The sequence below is a fragment of the Neopsephotus bourkii genome, unplaced genomic scaffold (assembly GCF_033783945.1).
Source record: "Neopsephotus bourkii isolate Nb327-2 ecotype Australia unplaced genomic scaffold, CSIRO-AGI_Nbou_v1 NB_1749, whole genome shotgun sequence".
Taxonomy (NCBI): domain Eukaryota; kingdom Metazoa; phylum Chordata; class Aves; order Psittaciformes; family Psittacidae; genus Neopsephotus; species Neopsephotus bourkii.
In genome coordinates this window covers 9461129-9481344 of record NW_026902223.1, presented here as the reverse complement: position 1 = coordinate 9481344, position 20216 = coordinate 9461129, and the positions used below count along the sequence as shown (strand labels likewise).

General features: G+C 40.3%; 1 protein-coding gene and 1 long non-coding RNA gene across 6 annotated transcripts; one reads left to right on the top strand and one right to left on the bottom strand.

Moving 5' to 3' along the window:
- Window positions 1-44: 44 nt before the first annotated feature.
- LOC133225162 (uncharacterized) lies at window positions 45-846 on the bottom strand. The gene is made up of 2 exons (XR_009729041.1): window positions 472-846; window positions 45-198 (listed from the first exon to the last, which is right to left on the bottom strand). It is a non-coding gene; the product is annotated as an uncharacterized LOC133225162 (long non-coding RNA).
- Window positions 70-19453, top strand: MFSD11 (major facilitator superfamily domain containing 11). 5 transcript variants are annotated; one of them, XM_061377288.1, is made up of 15 exons: window positions 70-207; window positions 2108-2267; window positions 2499-2627; window positions 4104-4159; window positions 5417-5524; window positions 5893-5972; window positions 6077-6173; window positions 8290-8348; window positions 10868-11009; window positions 11828-11868; window positions 12953-13018; window positions 15278-15403; window positions 16819-16993; window positions 18071-18206; window positions 18684-19453. In XM_061377288.1, exons 3-15 carry the CDS (start codon window positions 2532-2534, stop codon window positions 18849-18851), a joined length of 1350 nt encoding a protein of 449 aa, XP_061233272.1. In that variant the 5' UTR covers window positions 70-207; window positions 2108-2267; window positions 2499-2531; the 3' UTR covers window positions 18852-19453. The 5 variants fall into 5 exon arrangements, with proteins under 5 accessions (XP_061233272.1, XP_061233268.1, XP_061233270.1 ...); XM_061377284.1 differs by having other exon boundaries at window positions 2488-2627; XM_061377286.1 differs by having other exon boundaries at window positions 2460-2627.
- The last annotated feature ends 763 nt before the right edge of the window (window positions 19454-20216 follow it).

Sequence of the window (20216 nt, the reverse complement as noted above, 5' to 3'; positions counted from 1 at the left end):
CCCCGGGCCGCGTTTTCGTTTTCCTTATTATTATTGTTCGTTTATTTTTCACTACCGGCCGCGGATCCCGGAGGAGCGCGCGCGGGAAAGCGGCTGCTAAGTTAATAACTCACCCGCTGTTCAAAGTGACCGTTGAGGCGGCTCCGCCGTTGACCCGGAAGGACTCGGCGGAGGCGGGGAAATTTTGAACAATGTGCGCTGAAAACGGTAAAAAAAAAAAAAATTAACCTAAAATCCTAACGGAAACAGGGCGGGGGCTGGGGGAGGGGCGGGGCGGGGAACGCCGCCGGGCGGAAAGGGGAAGTAGCGATCCCGAAGGGGATGGGCCCTCACGCGGGTGGGCGGGGAGGCGGCTCAAAATGGCGGAGCGCTGTGAGGGCGGGCAGGCAGGAGGTGCGGGTCGGGTGTTGTGGAGGCAGGCGGGCTGTGGTTCTGAGGGGCAGACAGCGCGCTTCGTGGGGTTTTCTTCACCCCCTGCCCACAGCGGTGCCTGGGGAGGCCGCCTCGGTCCATGCGGCGCTGGATGTGGGTTGTGGTGCGGTGGTGGAGGCCTCCTTGAGAGGCAATCTCCCGCGGCTGCACCCGTCTGTGCTGGGGGGCTGCGAGTCGAGCTGGGAAACCTCAGATATCCTCATTTACACACCGCGTGCTCTGCGATTCTGTGCTTTGTTGAAGTGGGAACGAGGGAGGTTAGCATAGCCCTTGTGTAAAAGTGACAGATTCACAGAGTTTTGTAAGGAATAACGTGAAAGCTGCTTCCCCCTCCCAAAAAGGTGTTGCTAAGTGACTACTGGCACTGAATCGAATTCCCAGGCTCCAAATGTAAATTATAATACCTTGTTCTTTTCTCAATAAGTGTGTCTATCCATTTGTTCCATAGTACTGTGTTTAGAAAGAGACAATAGTGATTTATTTAGTGAAATGATAGCATTAGCAATGAGAAAACAAACTCAGAATTTAAATTCTCCTTCTTGCTGCAATTGTGTTTAATATTTTTTGCACTGAAGTATGAAAATAAGAAGTGACATCGACAGAAACCCAGAAGCAACAGGACTTCAGGAAGTCAAATAAACTGGTACCCATTTTCACATCATGCATTGCTTTGTGCTGTATTTGTTCTGGTTTTGCCCAGATAATTTTGCTTTAAAATTGTAATTCATCTGCTCAAATGTGAAGTTTCTCTTCACAATCGTTTCCCTAAAGTGACCGAGAGGGTTTCCTGTGTCCCTTCTTCCCCAGGTTCAGTCGCTTCAATACAAGCTGTTACCAAAAGGATTGCTCCAGCGCAGCAGCCCAGTTTGCTGTGCAGGTAGATGAATCCTTATGGTGGCACAAGGGGAAGAGGAATGAGTGGGACACAGTGTCCAGAGGATATTAAAAGGCTGGTACTATGAATTCATAGTTTAAAAAAGGAAGAAGAGAGCTTTGCTTGTGTTGAACACCTCCCCACACACACACCTTGATAGTCTAATAGGAGGCCCAACAGGGCAGACAGAAGGCAGTGACAGTGAAAAGCAGCCATCCCATGTGATCAAGCCTCTTTTGACTTTTAACAGAGATTTTCGCAAGTTAAAGTTCAACTGCTCTGAAATTTATTATTTAGAAACAATGTGCAGTGTAATAGTAAGGGCATGTAATCGATAATTATAATGCTGTTCCTTGAGATAAGGCAGTGAAAGATTATGAAGACTCTTTTCTATCCTGAGTCACTGGGAGGATGACAGAAGCACCATGGGGAGCTTGTGTGCTGGTGGCACTGAGACACGTGGTTTTTCCCAGACAGGATCATTTTCCCTTTGCAATAACTCTGTGTGGATTCAGTGGATTAAACAGTTGTCTTAGGTGATTTCCTGAGGCTTTTCTTGCCTTGCCAGGCGTTATTTAGTGGGTAGAGATTACAATTCTTAGACAATTGCAAATCATTTTATGTTAAGGATTAGCAGACTACCACCCCTTTAAGTAGCAAAGGTATACTTTATAAAACTGCATTTCCCAGAGTGCATGCAGGCTGGGTCAGCTGATGTAGATTGGGAAATGTTCCTTATTTCCTGTCCAACATGCATGGAAATGACTCCTGTGGGCGAATGTCTCATCTTTCCTTTGTCAGGTGATTTAGAGGCTGTGTTCTGGAAATCGGATTTCAAGCAATGGCAAGCAACCGAGCTGATGAACTAGCTCGATACCTTGGAAACTTCTTCATCTGGGGGAAGGTGATGTCATGAGGAAGTAACACCCTGCAGTCTGCTCTGTTAACTTCATGGGAAAAGGTAGAGAATGTGGGTCTTTACCCTTTGTACCAGATTTTTCCTTGGTGTTTGCTTTTCAAGTTACTGATTTTACTGTACAATATTGAAGAGCTGGTTGATGGTTATGTCCTAACAGCTGATAAGTAGCCCGCAGTAATCATCATTTTTTAAGCTTTCTTGTTTTTTCTTTTATTCCTTTTGCTTGTTTAGCAGTTAAGAAGAAACTTTTAAAGAAAAAGAGACTTCTTCCAGACTGAAGCTGAGGCCTTGGCAAGAAAACACAAGATGTCTCCTGAATCCAAAAAACTTTTCAACATCATTATCTTGGGAGTCTCATTTATGCTTATATTCACTGCTTTCCAAACCTGTGGAAATATTGCGGTAGGTGTGGATTTCAAAACATGCTAAGTTTTCTGTCACAGTTATTTATCCTGCCTTGCCTTTTGTGTACTCTAAGAGGTACTTTATGTGGCATTTGTTAGTGTGCAAGACACCTGCACATTTTATCTCTGTCGGTTCTGTGTTAACTAGATGAAGTTGGTGAACTGGATAATTAAGCAGTTTAAGATAGCAGAGCTATGCATGGTAATGTGCCTGATTGCTTAGAAAGGAGAAAATTAATCTTACCAAATGTTTGCTGTTTAAAGTAGTGTCTGTTTTGACACTTGAAATATTGAACAATTGAATTAACGTGGGATTTGTCATATTTCTGATTATTCCATATAGTCTCTTTCAAAATATTTGCTGAAGTTGTTATTATTAACTATGCCCTCGAGTGTTTTTCCTAATCTAAATGTATTTTTCTGTTCTAACAAACTAGATATTGAGGGGGAGTATGAGGATAACATCTGACAAGTAGTCAGACTTCCGTAATTGCTACAACTGCCATAGTAATTTAGTGCTTTAGTAGTGTATATCTCTTTGTGTGCTGAAGCAAAATTGAGCATAACATAATCCAAATTTACCATTAAAAGCAGATTGCTCTCTAACTACTTGCAGTTTTAGAATCCTGCTACTGATATACTCAGTCCAGATCCTCTAAATTACGGAGCTGTCGACATTGCTTTCATTATTAGTAATGTGCCTGAAAGACAGTTAGATTTCAACATATCTCTTGAGCCTACTGGTCTTGCGTCTTTTCTTGTGTGCAAGAAGGATCCTTCCTGGGTTCAGGCGTATAAATGTCCTTCACTGCTTTATAGGAGTAACTACTTTAAAATGGGTTTTGTAAGCGTCATATTCAGCATGATACCAGATGTGAGTACAGCCCAGGAATCTGAGAAGTTCTGCAGTGAATTGAGAGCACCTCACTAAATTACACCCAGTGATCGTGCAATCATGTAATTTATTGTCATTAAAGTTATTCCAGGTGACTTTCAGTCAGTTCTGCCCACCAAGCCAACTAATTCCATGGTCTCATGATCATTAATGCTGATTCAAGGGAAAAAAATAGGAACAGGGAAATAACAGGAAACCAGAAAGAACGGAAACTCTAATCAGAAGCTGAGAGTTAGGCCAAATGGAGAGTATTTTGAAACTTCTCCTTTTTTCCCACTTTTTAAATTAAGATAGTCATACCTTAGAGAGGGGTTCAGCGAAACAAAACTTCTGTGAAATATTTTAAGGTCTCTGATGAAATCATGATATACCGGTTACTACTACAAACATGTTTTCCTGCCAAGTGTCTCCTTCACCTTCATTGTGGAGGTGGTGTGAGTTGTAATTAACACTTTAAGTACTTTGTAGAGTCTATTAATGATCAATTCTAATGTTTGATACTGACTTCAAACGATGCAAGTGTTCTCAGACTACAAGATATATTCTAGCATATGACAATATATGATTTTCTCCTCACAGCAAACTGTTATCACAAATTTAAACAGCTCGGACTTCCATGGCAGTGGCTACACAAGGTAATTTACACAGATCTTACTTTGCTCCTTGCAGGGTGAAGGCAGTTATAATGCCATCTGGTAGAGATATACTCTCAAGAGATTGTAGCATTCTGCTGACTTCACAATTTAGTGACATACTTCAAGGAGTTTTAAACAGGCTTCTCACATTCACTCCAGTTCTACTTTGAATTACTTCTAGTTGAACTTCAGATCTGTTTTGCATATTCTCATTCTAGGGAGAAAACCCACCATATGGTCATCACATTGTCAGCATTTTACTTTAGGAGAGGAAGAATGTGGAAGTTTTAAAATAAAACTGCTAACCAAAGTCTTGCTTGTTTGCCTTTAGAATAATAGAATCAGAAACAACCAGGTTGGAAAAGATCTTTAAGCTTATCAAGTCCAGCCGTTCCCCAGCACAGCCAAGGCCACCCCTAACCCATGGCACTAGGGGCTTTGTCTCCATGGTGTGTGAACACTTGCAGGGACGGTGCCTGCAGCCTTGCCCTGGGCAGCCTGTTCCAATGCCTGAGCACCCTTTGGGGAAAGAATTGTTCCTCAGCTCCATCTAAACCTCCCATGGTGCAGCTCAAGGCCATTTCCTCTTGTCTTATCACTTGTTACTTGGGAGAATAGACCTTTGTGTAGGATAGGTGGCATGGATAAGCTTCCAGGAGATATTGGAACATAAATGGGAAAGAAGCAGTCAGAAACGAGAAGCAAAGCCACTAGAAGCTCTTCTGTTTAATTGCGCTGGCACATTCAAACTTGTCAAGCGTGAGCAGGGACCTTTTGTATCCCAAATTAACTGGTCATTTAGGAGAACCTGGTTGCTGCTTTGAGGGGTTATTATCTTCTTTAAACTAAAAATATCATTGGCAGAAAATACATCTGTATAAATTTTCTGTGGTGTATTTGGCAGAACATAAAAACCTCACTGAGAGACAAGTGAGGCTCTGGAACATTCTCCTCTAGAAGTCCTAGGCACAAAGTACAGTAACTGTTGTTGAGGCACAGCGTGACAAATGCATATTGTGAATTACCATGCTTGCCTGCAATAGTCTATTCAGCAGTCCAAGAAATGTTCCCATACAGAGTGCAATGGATGAAAGTAACATAAAAAAGGAAGGAAATGTTTGACCATGAAGGTTATTCAGTTACATAAGTTGTGTATGTACTTAACTTGATGTTTGGGAATCAAGTGAGCATTCCTAAATCAGTTGCACTTATACCCTGTGTTTTAAGTACTTACTCATCTTTGTTTATTTTTTGTAGCATGTCCATCATTTATGGAGTATTCTCTGCATCAAATCTTATCTCACCCTCGGTGGTTGCAATAGTAGAACCTCAGCTCTCCATGGTTGTTAGTGGTGTATTTTATAGGTAAGTATTACTTTTGAATTTTTGTCTGCTTCCTCTTAAATGTTTCTTTGTCTTTTTGACATCTAAGGCTACCATGCCATACATAACATTGTACTGGCTAAGCAAAGCACCTTGGAGAGATACTGTTTGTATCAGTAGATGTGTAACTGCAGAGTTACTGGAAACAGAGTGTATTTTTCCTCCAGCATTTCCAGACTTTGGAGTTCAGGTGTGGTCTCAGGGTAATGACTCTAGAAAATAAAATTCTACATGCTTAGTGGAGTAAAGTTTCCCTTTTTCACGTACAACCTAAGCTAAGTGAGCTATCTGATTGTTCAAAAGCAGTATTCACTTGTCTGTATGCAATAAACTGATCTGTTCTATTCTAGCCTATACATTGCAGTTTTTATCCAACCTACTACATGGGCTTTCTACACTGCTTCTGTTTTTATTGGGATTGCAGCTGCTGGTAAGCGTTGTTCTTACCCTGCTTACTGTAAGCTATATTTCCTATATTTGAATATACCTGTAAAACATTTTTATCACTTAAGCAATATATTCCATCTATTCCAGTTCTGTGGACAGCACAGGGAAACTGCTTGACTGTAAATTCAGATGAAAACACCATTGGAAGGAACAGTGGAGTATTTTGGGCTCTCTTACAGTCCAGGTAAGCTTTATTTGTGAATCTTTATTTGGTTGTGTACACATTCTACTTTTTACATTTTTTGGTAAGTGGAGACTGCATCAAAAACCACTCCACTGGTACCTTATAGTCAGTGAATCACAGAATGGTTTGGGTTGGAAAGGACCGTAACATCACCTACTTCCAACCCTAAGCGGGAGGAGGAGGTGAAAGGAACATTTTCTATTGCTATTGTACATTATAGAACAGTGAATGAAAGTTACACAGTGCAAACTTCTGCTCTCAATGTGCTATTTCTGTTAGGGGAACATTGACATATGTGACACAAATCTTGTTGATTGTGAGAGCTGTGTTAATTGGTGTCAGTACCCTGCTTGCTCTAATTAGCCCTGAACCATCTCACCTGGCACCTCCACTACACCCTTCCCATCTGCCCCTGGGCCCAGGAACCCCATTTGAATTCAGTTATGGGTATTCAGTTCTTCTGGAGCTGCGTTGCAAGAAGTTGAGTTTCCAGCTCACCTGTAGCCATGTACGTGCCTGGTTGCGGGTTTTGCTGTTCCAGTCTATAGGCTGATTTCTTGTTTTGGCTTTGGTCCGTCTTCTCACTGTGGAACCGTGTGGGAATTGCTGGACCTGACTCTGGTCTGTGGGCTGCCTTCCCAGCTTGACCTCAGACCTATCTTAGCAACATGAGCTTCTATGGTGGTCAAGACTATAGTTGATCCTGCTTACAGTCTTTGGGTCTACCCTGCTTGCCTTGCTCGAGGACTGTGGGGCTGGGCTCTAGCTGCTGAGCTGCCTTCTTTGCTGGATGTTTTGACCCCTTGACTTTTATCTTCCTTTTCCCTGAGGCAGCAGCCAGACCTTGCTGCTCACAAGGTGAAGATAGTGAAGTTGGACCTGGCAGTCAGAAAAGAGATCTTGTTGTTGATAGTACTCTGATAAGCTTGAGTGCTGTTGCAACAAAAAAAGTCTTGGGATCAAGAAAGGCAGTGGGTGCTGTATTGCTGCCATTGAGTATTTTGTGTGGATATGATTTATGGTTCTTGTGTAATGCATTTAGGGTATGGGGGAAATAACAAAAACATGCAAGAAGGTAGAGTTGCTGACTTGAGAGGCTAAGAAGTCTGGGACTCAGCTGAGGAGGCTTATGCTATGTCATCAGAACACAGAGGTTTTCAGCAAGTGAGCTGAATGTAGAACTGTTGCTCACCAAATGCTGCTGCACTGGAACTCAGGTGGCTTGGTGAAACCAGAAGAGGACTGGCTTGAAACAGATAAGATGCTGCTTTATACAGTAGGTGATTAAACTCTTACAGCTTGTTGCCACAGGAGGGTGTAGAGTTGGATGGTGTCAGCAAGATCAGAAAGGGATCAAACAAATTTGCTGGCAAATGATTCTTGAAGAGAGAGACCTTCTACCACCTCTAATACAGCAGTTCTGGATAGTGGGAGATAAGGAGAGGAATGAATTGCTGAAGGTGCTGAGGCTTTTAGGTCTGTACTAGAGGTCATTGATAATGTCTCAACCAGTGGCATACTGCTGCTGTTCCCCGAGTTTCAGGTTCTATAATTAACCTATCAGTATGTTACCAGGGTAGCAGTTTCCACAAACCCAAGTAATTGTGTGTTTTACAGTGAGTAAAATGCCTGGCTTTATATGAGGAAACTTGACTCTGGGGCTGTTTTGAATCGCTGTTTATTCAGAGTTATTAGATTTTAGGAAACACTAGGTAGGAACACGGAATTTCCTTTGAGCTGTTGACACCAGTGCTCCAGCAATACCTCAGTGCTCTTCTGAGGAAGTGTTACAACATTGCCTCCAGAAGCATGTCCACTTTGTAACCTGTACCCTTCCAAAATGAGACACAGGCAACATAGATGCAGGTTGCCTAACTCTTGCTACCACTTGTGTCTTGATGGCTAGAAATGAAGAGCCAGCATTACAGGGAAGAATTGTCTGCTGTGTTTGAAGCTTTGTACAGAGTAGGTGATTTGCATGGAGGGGGATTAGTATCTTTATTTCTTTCACAGTGGGACAGTACTGGTTTTTGCAATAGTATTAGTATTACTGTGATGCTACACCCTTAGTCTTACCACAGAAAGCCCTGTTCACCTTTGTCCTTTTTGTTTACAGCTTGTTTTTTGGAAACATGTATATATACTTTGCTTGGCAAGGAAAAACTCACATATCAGGTAGGTACTGCTTGCTTATGTGGGAGGCCATCCTTTAAAACATGCTAGCATGATGAAGTAAGGAACTGGAAAGTGGCAAGAAACTTACTCAATAGCAGACTTTTCCCTCCCCTAATTTATTGTAAAGCTATTTTTGGAGTATGCTTTTCATTTAGTGTTCCATGGTACTCCCAGCCCTTGTATTGTGTATGTTATTTTTCTGCATGCAGTGCACTTTGAGTACCTTCCTTTAGGATAGTGTCTGTGAAAGTCTTCACAGTGCTAATTTAGAATAAGTTTTCCCACAATAGCTATTCTGGGATTTTCCCTGCACAGACATGCTCATGTCAAAATACACATTCTGTAGAATCATAGGATGATTGGGGTTGGAAGGGACCATAAGGTCACCTAGTTCCAACCCCCTGCTGTGCGCAGGGATACCTCACACTAGACTGTGTTTGCCCAAGGCTCCATCCAACCTGGCCTTCAACGCTTCCAAGGATGGAGCACTTAACACTTCTCTGGGCACCCTCTGCCAGCGCCTCACCATCCTCACATGAAAGAACTTCCTTGTATCTAACCTGAACTTCCCCTGTTTAAGTTTAAGGCCATTAGCTCTTGTCCTATCATTACATTTCTTGATGAAGAGTCCCTCTCTGGTGTCCAAAATAGAACTAAAAAGAAGGAAGCATTCATAATGACAGATAGCAAAGTTAGGCAGAAAATATTTTGGGGGAAAGGTATTCTGGAATGGCTGTATTTTTAATATGCATATGATCCTATTCCAAAGGAAGTTCCTAGTATAGACTGAAATAGATTAAACTGTTAACATAAAGGAAAAGAAAGGAAAACTATCCCAGTTCAGAGCTGCACTAATCACTCTGGTGGTGCAAAGTAGTGTAGGAAGACAGAGGCTGAGATGTGCAGCTGCACTGAGAATGGGCTGCTGCTGCTTAAGCTGGCAGTGTTGCTGGTAGAGTGTTTAAGAACTTGGTCTTCCTTTCTTGGCATAGTTTATGAAGACTAATTCCTGATGGGATTGTAAAGAGCAGGACTTTATATACTTAAGAAGCTGGATAGTTGTTCAGACTCAGTGATTTTAAAGCAGAGATTTATGGCAACTGCTTAAGTAAGCAAGGCAAGTAGGTGGGGGTATCAACTAAGAAAAAGGAGCAAAATCTAAGATTGTAATTATAAAAACTGAACATTGCTGGAAAAAAACCGAAACATTTTATAAACAAATAGGGTTGATTCCTGTTCTGTAATGACTGTGGGAGTTTTCCATATTGTAGTCTTGAAGTCATATGTCTACTGGAAGTGTAATTTCCTTTTAACATTTGAAAGATGAGGATACTTCTGCTCTACTCAATCAGGAATAAGATGCTGTCTTTTAAATGATGACTATTAGCCTTCAGAAGTACTGCCCTGTTGAGATGAATAGTCTACTTCATGCTGCTGTTAGATCTGCCCTCAGGCTCTCCACAGACACAGGCTTGGTAGCACAGCACAGGTTAATTTTTGAAGATCATGTTCCACATACCTTCATCTCTAACAAAAAGGTTTGAATGTTATTGAAAGTATTAGAAACACTTTGAACCTGGTGAGCCTGAAATTCCCTGTGTTCCGAATTTCATTGCTCTTGCTAACCACAGAATAGAGCAATTAACTATGAGGGAGTTCTGCTCTTACATTTTCCTCTACCTTTAAATGTCTTGAGACTCCTCTTTATTACAAAATGTTGATACTGGAAGGTTTGATGGTGTTTAAAATCAATTCCTCCTTCCTTTTACAACCTATAGAAAATATGACAGGTATTTCAAGGTGAAGCCCATATTCTCTTTTTGTCCTGTAATCATACACAGGTTATATTTGTAGCAATTTTACATTTACCTTTAAGCTAAAGGGGAAATAAATAGAAGTGTAGACAATATCTTCAGAGCCATACACTACTTCAGTCACTATTAGCTATTTCTTGTTTGGTTTTTTTGATTTCCCCTGCTTAAAATTTGTAAATGGGAGTGACTTCTGCATTGTGCTAAACAAGTGGTGAGTGCAGCAGTTACCTTCCTCTAGATGCACATCACATGCTCTATTAGTTACTGAGGTTTTGGTGGCTTTAAGGCCTTTGTAATTTACAAGCCTTAGCAGTTCTTCATGTTATGGCACTAATATTTCTGGTGCTGCTAAAGAGCTTTTGTAGAAACCTGAAGGGTTTTGGGGTAGTTTGCTATGTCCACTCTGAATTATGGAAGTCTTGAAAGATGTATTTCCTTCTGCTAATAATTTATGCCTTCCTCCTTGGTCATACTCTTTGCATGACAGAAAATGCCAGTGAAACTTTTTATTATGCTGATATTTTATTAGCATCATAAAACTGAGACAGAAATTTTCCAGCAGCTGGGTACCTTGTGCTCCATGTGGAAGGTAGGTTAGAAAATGAGTATGCATTTTAAATAGCTCTGGAGTATGTCTGTATTAGTTCTTTAAGGTATTTGAATTGCTTTTGCACATCTAGTTATGTCTTGTTTGTTTTTCCACAGAGAGTGATCGCAGAACTGTCTTCATCGCTCTGACTGTTATCAGTCTTGTGGGCACAGTTCTATTCTTTCTGATTAGGAAACAAGAGGACACAAAAGCTTCAGGGGAGGAAAATTCTACTAATGAAATCCCAGGGGACAGCTCGTAAGTGCTTGTGGCAAGAACATGTTGTTGCATTTGTGCTCCTAGCCCTCACTGGAGCATCAGGCGTTTAGTTTCCCCTCTACACTGGGAACATGAATGTTGTGAGCAACCTGAACTTTCTAGATTTGATAGAACAGTGTCTGTACTTCAGTGAGAATGAATGTTCTTTATATGATGTGTTCTCAAGGGTGGAGTGCAGTGCTGCACATTGCTTTTCCAGTAAGTGCATGCCTTTGGAAAGCTACCTTTTACCTCTGATCATTATTGAACGTGTATCTGTCTTTTGTAGTCTGTCTTCTACTCGTTAACCCAGTTTAAATACTGGAATAAGCAGAAAACCCTTTTTATGGGTTATCCTTAACATAGCGAAATATGCTTTTCATATCTTCTCTGAGTATATATATGCCACCCTAAAAATAATAAATACACTAGAAACACACAGGTACACAGGCAGCCTCAGTACAGCTTTGCCCAGAGCATCAGTTTAAGTATTTTCGGTTTATTTAAAGAGCAATGAAAATGTTAGAAAAAGATTAGTAAATATGCCTGTGAAAAAATACTTAAAGCTATAAAAAGCTCAGAAGAAAGATGCTGTTAAGCAGGTTAATTTTGGAATGGCATTCACTAGCACAGAAATACAGGGTTTTTTTGGTTAATAGTTTAGATTCTCAGAAATATTTATTAATATAGTAGCATATTCTGGTATATAGTGCTGGGCTAGAAAGTATACAGGAAATTGGATCAATTGATCTGCCTTCCAGCATAGCAAGACTGTGGTTATTCTTTTTCCATTTTGACCAAGTCATTTATTTGCCCAGGTCTGCACAAAACAAAATGACAAGAGCACTGGCTGCCTTCAGTAAGTACTGTTCCACATAAGAGTTGCTTTGAAACACACTGACATGTCCTTTCCAGCTCTCCGTCATTCTGCTGATAATGTGATCATGTACTAATCGCTTAGAGGAAAAAAATGTGAACAAATAAGGTGTCAAGAATGCATTTCGGTTATTCCCTTTGAATATAGACCTTCAGGGACAGAAGAATGACTGCCAGATGATAATGTCTTTCAGACTGGAGATGACAGTTCCCATAGGGACACAGGGCTGATGAGTTTTAAGCCTGAGAGGAATTGAGTTGCCTATGTGATCATTTGGGATTTTGAGCCTAGACAAAATGGGGCTTGCAGTTGGAAAAGCCTGGGAACCACAAAACTCCTTTCAGGTGACAGTATCATACAGATGACTGAAAGAGAGAAGGTGAAGTAGACTTCAGTTATGTACTAGTATAGTCTTGAAGAAATTTGGAGGGGTACTTCTTTGTAAAGTAGCTTGGATATGAAACTAAATCAACAGCTTCCTTATATATGAGCTTCTTTATAACAGCTTCTTTATATTTGTGCTCATATAGATGAGCATAAAAAGAACTTGAAAGCTTAAAAGAGCTTAAAAGCTTAAAAAGAAAGAAGAACTTTACTAACAAGATAAAGAAGTGGTTACATACTGTTTTATTTACTCACCAAATGAACTTAACAAGAATTTAAACTGGAGCACCTGCAGTTTCCACTGGAGTTTGATGTGGTCTGCATGTGACTGTTAAGCTTGTTTTGAGAACACAAGATCATCACTGAGAATTTATGTATCATTTTAGGAGACAGTCACCATGGACTGAGTACAAATGCATAATGAGCAGAAAATTGTGTGCTCATTGAAAGTTACGTATCCTGTCTTTAATATTTCCCTCCTTGATTTTCTTACAAAACAAAGATTTCAGATCACAGCATATCTTTTAAAAGGCAGGTCAGGGTCAGTTTTAGCTCTCTATTCAATGAAGTCATACTTTGCAGAATTTTAATCTGGTTTTGCTTTAAGCAAAGAGCAGAAGAAAGTGTAATAATCTCAGTGTGATCAGAAGTTATATTAATTTCCATTGTTATGTCTTTACAGAGAAATCTATAAAGCTGAGCTTCACCAAAGAAATTATGCTGCTCAGTGTTACAACAGCGTACACAGGTATGGAGCAAGCAGAGTGTATAATGTAATAATGTCAGGGCATTGTTCAGAATGTTAACCCCAGGGCAGGTTTGCAATTCCATATCTCTGCAAACATTACTTGAATATTTCAGTTAACTTTGAATAAGTTACAACATTCCTGTGTTCTGAAAAACATTTCTGTACAGGAGGAGGGGTGCACCAAGACTGCAACTACTGACAGGCGTTGTAACTCTTATTTCAGTACAGCTCTGGGTCCCAGATTGAGGGTTAGGCAAAATGGATGTCAATATCAACAGGCTCTAGATTGTTCAATGCAGTTGCATTGTAATTAAAGTAATGGTTGTACGTTATACTTTGTGTCACTTTGTTTAAGGCATGGGACATTTCTAACAGTTTTTGGTTTAGTCTTGGTTCTGTTGGGGAAAATTTAGCCATTTTCAACTGTTTTTGTCATTAATATTTGCTGTGGCCAAGGCTCTTCTTCGCAACTTGTAGTTAATCCTGATCTGCCATTGTTAGACCAAGATATGAATTGTAAACCAAATACAACTATTTTTGCCATATAGAAGTGGTTCTTCCACAGAAATACTCTTAAAATATTCAAAATGTAACAGATCTTTTAATGATTTGGGGGGGGCTTCTTGCTACTTATTTGGCTTCAGAAATAGTTTTGTTCATGACCAAATTAAGTTTTAGGGAGAATAGATATACTCAAAACCTCAGTTCTGAGTCACTGTTATGGAAAATTGTTGTTAGCTCTTGTAGGTGAAAAGAAAAACTTAGATGTGAACAGGCTCTAAACAGTGCCACAACATCTGCTGAAGTTTGCAGTCAGCTTCTGGTAGAGAAATAGTGGTGGGAGCTATGAAGTCAGTTTGTACTAGCCACTTTAATGAGTTACATGTTACTTCACGGCATCTCCAGTGTTGTGTTAACCCAGATTAACTAACTTAAATTCCTCTTGTAGCACAGTGGGGATATGAGCAAGGTAACAAGGGGAGGTGTTCAGGCAGGTTTGGCCTGATTAATCTTAAATTTGGGTTTACAGGTAGCAGGAAAAAAGCAGTCCAGTTTGGGAAAAACAGCTGCTGCCACCTGGTGGCTCCTGGTCAATATTGCCGCTTTATGTAGGAAAACAGAATCCCGTAAATCATAGAATCAGATAAGTTGGAAAAGACCTTTAAGATCATAAAGTCCAACTGCTCCCCAGCACTGCCAAGGCTACCACTAAACCATGTCACTGAGGGTCTCATCTACATGGATTTTGAGCGCTTGTTATCACTCCTTGGGAGCAGAGATCAGGCCCCTCCTGGCTCCATCCTCCTTTCAGGTAGCTGTAGAGAGTGATAAGGTGCCCCCTGAACCTTCTCTTCTCCAGACTAAACTCCCCAAGGTTCCTCATTCATTCGTCCTCACACTTCTGAATCACAAAAGCTTTTATTAACAAAAATTGATGGTTAGATTATTAAGACTGCTCAAAGTTTACCCTTTTTGAAGCTCTGCAGCTCCTGTGCCATACAGGTAGCCTGGACTATATATGTGTGTATATGGTGCACTATATATTTGCAGTAGCAAAAGGCAAAGGAGGTAAATCATAAACAGTTTTATTTTGAGCTATTTATCTTTGTTTAGGCATAAGTTTGCATTGTTTTAAATACACTTTTTATTAAAGAAACAGGTATTTTTATACTGATGGTTGCTTGTAGTCATGCAAGTTGGACTCTGCTTTGTCAGCTTTCCTCACAGTAATGGCAATAAAAACAAGTATTTTAAGCAGCAGTTCTTTCTCAGTTTTTATTCATTATGTCTGCACAGAAAAGCAGACAGTCTATTTTAGGAATCTTAGCTCCTAATTGGTATTTGGGATATGGGGACTTTCTTAGGACTGCTGTAACTTGGGGGGGAAATTCTTACACTGAAATTGTTTTCTTTCTTCCATTACTTTAAGTGTTATTTTACATGGCACTTGGATGAAATTCCAAAGTTCTTGAAATGCAGAAGTATAAACTAGCTAGAGGGTTGTGCCACAGCAACAACACTGAGCCAAAGTGCCTGTGACATTAGTTAGTGATGTTGTTCTTTCTGCTATGGTTTTCCTAAGCTCATAGGAGAATATCATATTACTTAGTTTAAAATTCCCTGTTTGATTCTCTTTCACATACCTCATTTAAATATATTTACATGAAAGATACTGTAAAGAAAACCAGACTTTAGACGTAAAGATTTGTCATTACTTTGGTAATGGTTCATTTATTGTTTGCTTGGTTTCCTTCAAAGGTGTGGAATTAACCTTCTTTTCTGGAGTATACGGGACGTGCATTGGTGCTGTGAATAGGTTTGGCAGTGAAGCAAAAAGCCTTATTGGGCTCTCTGGTATTTTTATTGGTGTTGGAGAAATTTTGGGTAAGTCTAAATTTACTACCTTGTACACAAAAAAAGGATTAAGATGATGTAGTTATTCAGAGTGGGGGTTGTATTTAAGCAGATAGTGTCTTTCAAGCTTCCAGCAATGTGTATGTGAACAAAACCTGAAATAATAGGAGCAAAATGGGCAATGTGGCTCCTTATTGCACTGTGTATTACACATCACACTCTGTAAAGTGGTTCTGGAGTAGGAGGTGACATATTGAATCCTGAGAGTCTGCATTTTTTGGATTAGCAGAAATCATAGAATCCCAGACTGGTTTGGGCTGGAAAGAACTTTAAGATTATCCAGTTCCAATCCCTGCCATAGGCAGGGACACCTTCCACTAGGGCAGCTTGTTCCAAGCCCCTGTGTCCAACCTGGCCTTGAGCACTGCCAGGGATGGAGTGTTTGCAACTTCTCTGGGCACCCTGTGCCAGCGCCTCAGCATCCTCACAGGGAAGAATTGCTTCCTTACTTCTAATCTGAACTTCCCCTGTTTCAGTTTGAACTCATCACCCCTTGTCCTAACACTACAGTCCCTGATGTAGAGTACCCCAGCATCCTTGTAGCTCCCTTCAGACACTGGAAGCTGCTCTGAGGTCTCCACACAGCTTCTTCTCTCCAGGCTGAACAGCCCCAATGTTCTCAGCCTGTCTTCCTATGGGAGGTGCTCCAGCCCCTGATCTTCCTCGTTGCCCTAAAAGAAGAACACAAATACCTAAATCTTGGCATGAGAGAAACACTGGGCTACAATGTCATTGAGGAGCTTTCAGCCCTTTGATATTCTGTTTTTAAACATTATATTTACATTTTTACTATTTAAGTCATATTGTAACTTAATGTTTTAATAAACCATAGAATCATAGAATAGTTAGGTTTGGAAAGGACCTTAAGATCATCAAGTTCCAACACCCCTGCCATGGGCAGGGACACCTTGCTCTAAACCATATCAGCCAAGGCCTCGTCCAACCTGGCCTTGAACACTGCCAGGGATGGAGCATTCACAACCCCCCTGGGCAACCCATTCCAGTGCCTCACCACCCTAACAGGAAAGAATTTCCTCCTTATATAAATTGTTGCACTAAAGATGTCCTCCTTTTAAAGGGGTTCGCTTTTGTTAAATGAGATGTAATATTTGAATAAAATTGAATTAAGTAATTGTTTTTTGCTTAAACTTAAGTACTACAATGTTTAACCAGAAACCACTGTTCACTAACAACATGCATGTAGAGAGAGAGGTGCATGCTTTTGCAGTTAAGAGCTAAGTACTTGTCCATTGATCTTTCAGTTATCCAACATGGGGGAATTTATAATCTTAAATTGTCAGCACTTTTTTTACAGTATTCTAAGTTTGGTTCTATTTTTATATCTTCAGTTTTGGTTTAATTATTCAACTTTTCCACTGCTACAGGTGGAGGAATCTTTGGTTTGCTGAGCAAGAAGAATCGCTTTGGCCGGAACCCTGTGGTGATGCTTGGCATCATTGTCCACTTCTTAGCCTTTTACTTAATTTTTTTCAACATACCAAATGATGCCCCTATTGCTCCTATGGAAGGAACAGATGATATCGCATATATGATTCCAAGGTATGTGAACTTTTCCCTTTGGCTGCTATAACTCAATGTATATAAAGCTGCTTTTTTGTGTAGTGACTAACTCCATAGCAAAAGGTTTTAGAAATTCTGTTTTTATGAAAGATATATATTCTACCAGTGTGCATCCAATTTAGTCACTTGCATGGCATAAGAATTAAAAGCTTTAGGGTGTTTGATAGCAAATATGTTGCTCTTGAACTGCCATTCCTGACATCTAGGCAGGACAGCCTGACTAGTGAGACTAGCAACTAATTGTACTAGTTGTCAGGAATTCAGTTTATTTTAAAACAGTGTTGGGTTCAGTACAGCAGGAACACTGAAGATGTTTTTAGACACTCCATGTGGCAGCCTTGTGCTGTTGCACTGGTTTTCAAGTCTTCCAGTGCTTGTTGTCAAATCCACTTGGTCTAACTGGTGCTGTGCTATGCCTGTCTTACAGCACGAAGTGTTAGGGGAAGGATGTAGGGAGCTTTCTTATCATTGCAACTTCCTTTTGAAGTGCTTTTTTGTCAGTTTGGGTGAAAATAGTGTTGTCAGTTTGTGCAGCCACAGCTGGTAACTTGCAACTAAGCATTTAGAATCATAGAATCAATAAGGTTGGAAAAGACCTTTAAGATTATCAAGTCCAACACTTACCTCTGGACTGCTAAATCTACCCCTAAACCGTGTCAGTGTGTGGCAGTGTCAGTGACTTTTCTTTAACTGGAGTGTTTTGCTGCAGAATTAACTGGTATTTTTCTAGTATTCCTGCAGATTTTATCAACTCACCATATGTGTATCAGCTTCTGGTCTCTGCCCTGTGGGTTTTGTGGCTCCAAGTACCAATACGAGTTCTTTTAGTGGTTCTAATTCAGACTAAAATTGACTGTAGGTAACAGTACCAGTAGTCTTGGCATTCAAGAAACTAAAATTCTTTTTTTTGCCAAGCCAGGCATTCCTAGTTCTCTTTCAGTGAGGCTTAGGCTGATAACTTCCATTCTCAGTTTCCAATTAGTCTGCCAAATAGTTTATAGATGTGTAAGCTGTTTGAATGAATGGCTTTTAAATCTGATTCACTCTCTCCTTCAGCAAAAACGTGGCCATATTCTGCAGCTTCCTGTTGGGCCTGGGGGACAGCTGCTTTAACACCCAGCTCCTCAGTATTTTAGGCTTCCTGTATTCGGAAGACAGTGCTCCTGCCTTTGCCATCTTTAAGTTTGTTCAGGTACTACTTAACAAAGCCTTTTGACAGTATGATTGTGGAATGTTATCAAAATGTTGGGTTGAGTTTTTAATGAGCTGAGAAAGAGAATGTTTCTGAACAGATTTCATCCTGAATTTTCGTATAGAATAGTTTGTAATGCTGTAAAACTGGAAGTAGTTTTCAGGACTGACTTCAAAGCCTTGGCTGTGTTGTTTGTAGACAAACTTTTAAAATAGCAGAGAAGTGCATTTGAGATGCTACAAGCACTTTTGAGTTTTCTACAGTGAACGCTGTTTAAATACAAGTAAAAACTAAATCTGTTGTATATCATATCAAGCCATATGTTGAGCTGTAATGAAGTTTTATTGATTGCATGTCTTCTACAGAAGCATGCTACTGAGAGTTGAACATTAAACTGTACATATCGATTTGCTGATTCTTGTGCAGTAATACTGGATATCTCCACTGATAATCTCTTTACATTGTTTTCCCTCTCAGTCCATCTGTGCAGCAGTTGCCTATTTCTACAGCAACTACTTCCTTCTGCAGTGGCAGCTCCTCATCATGGTGGTTGTGGGCTTCTTTGGAACAATTACCTTCTTTCTGGTGGAGCGGAAAGCAGCAGCAGCTCTTGCTGCCCGTGGCTCGGACTACAGCAGCATTTGATCCATATACTGTGCCTAGTCCAATGTAAGGAACAGCACAGACACCTTTATTGTGATGTGAGAAGGCGAAAAGATAAGTTGCTGCAGAGTTTGGGATGAAGGAAGCTACTACTAAATCACTATCAGTTTAACTGAATGTGGAACGAGAGAAAATGCCACATCTGAAAGGCTTTTCTTGCTTTAATCAGCTGGGTTTGGGATTTATGGTCTTAAAAACCCAGTGTTAGAAATGGAAGGGAATGCAGAGATCTCTGGCTTGAACAACTGTGGTTTGAGGTGTACCTTTCAGACTGTAATTGCCTTGTTTCATTCTGCCATGCACTACAGAATTAGTGGTTTTTTTTTCCTCCTTAAACTATTTTTCCTATATCCTTGTTCTGCAGACACTTGAATTCTTGTATTGAACAGTGATATTTTTATAGGGTACATGGTATACGGAATGTCTGTGCAGCTGAGAAATCAATTTGTCATTGACTTTGCCAACAATTAGACATGCAGAAGTATTTCTGAGGGAAATGTTGCCTTCTTATTCTGTATCATCCGTTTCCTTGTTTCCCATTTGTTTATTAATGTATTTCATGTGCTTAAATATTATCAGATCCATGTTTTGGAGGTTTTTTGGTGTGTTTTTTTTTTTGTTGTTGTTTTTTGTTTTTTAAGAAAATATATGAGGCTGTAGTGTGATGCAAAAGATCTGATAAGAATTTGAAGTAGTTGCCCTTAGCCACTTTAAGGATGTGATCCTGTGAGCTGTGAAGTGTTGGTAGTTGAAATGAGCTTCTTGATTCAGCATCTCAGAATTGAGCTGTGTTACTGTGTTGGGATTGCTGCTGAACCTTTCTCAGAGTAATGCTATGTGAAGGACCACAAGGCACAGCTTCACTCCCAGGCTCCCAAATCGTGTTTTTAAGTTCAGTGAAATTTTCATCACAATTGATGATGGGAACATTGTCTAAGGTAACTTTTCAAAGTGCAGACAGCTCAGAATGTGACTTGTAAGAATAATCCTGCCGTGTTTGATCTACTGCATGGCCTAAAAAGACCTGAAACACTTGACCTGAGTTGTTTCATTCAGGATATTTTTGAGAGGACTCTGCTGTAATCTTATGCTGCCAAATGCAAAAGCCAGGTTACTAGCAGAGTAGCCAAGTTTTAAGCCTAAATCATTACAGATGGTGTAAATACAGGCAGTGAATGCAGCTCACCTGGATTTTTCCCTGTCTACATGACTGTAGTACTTGCAGTTATGTTTCTGTCTAGTGGGCAAACAAGATGCAACCAAGAGCAGCTATGGAACAATGAGAGGCTGTTTTTAGACACTACATTGAGCTATTTTTAGAAAGGTACCATTTTCCAACCTTTTTCT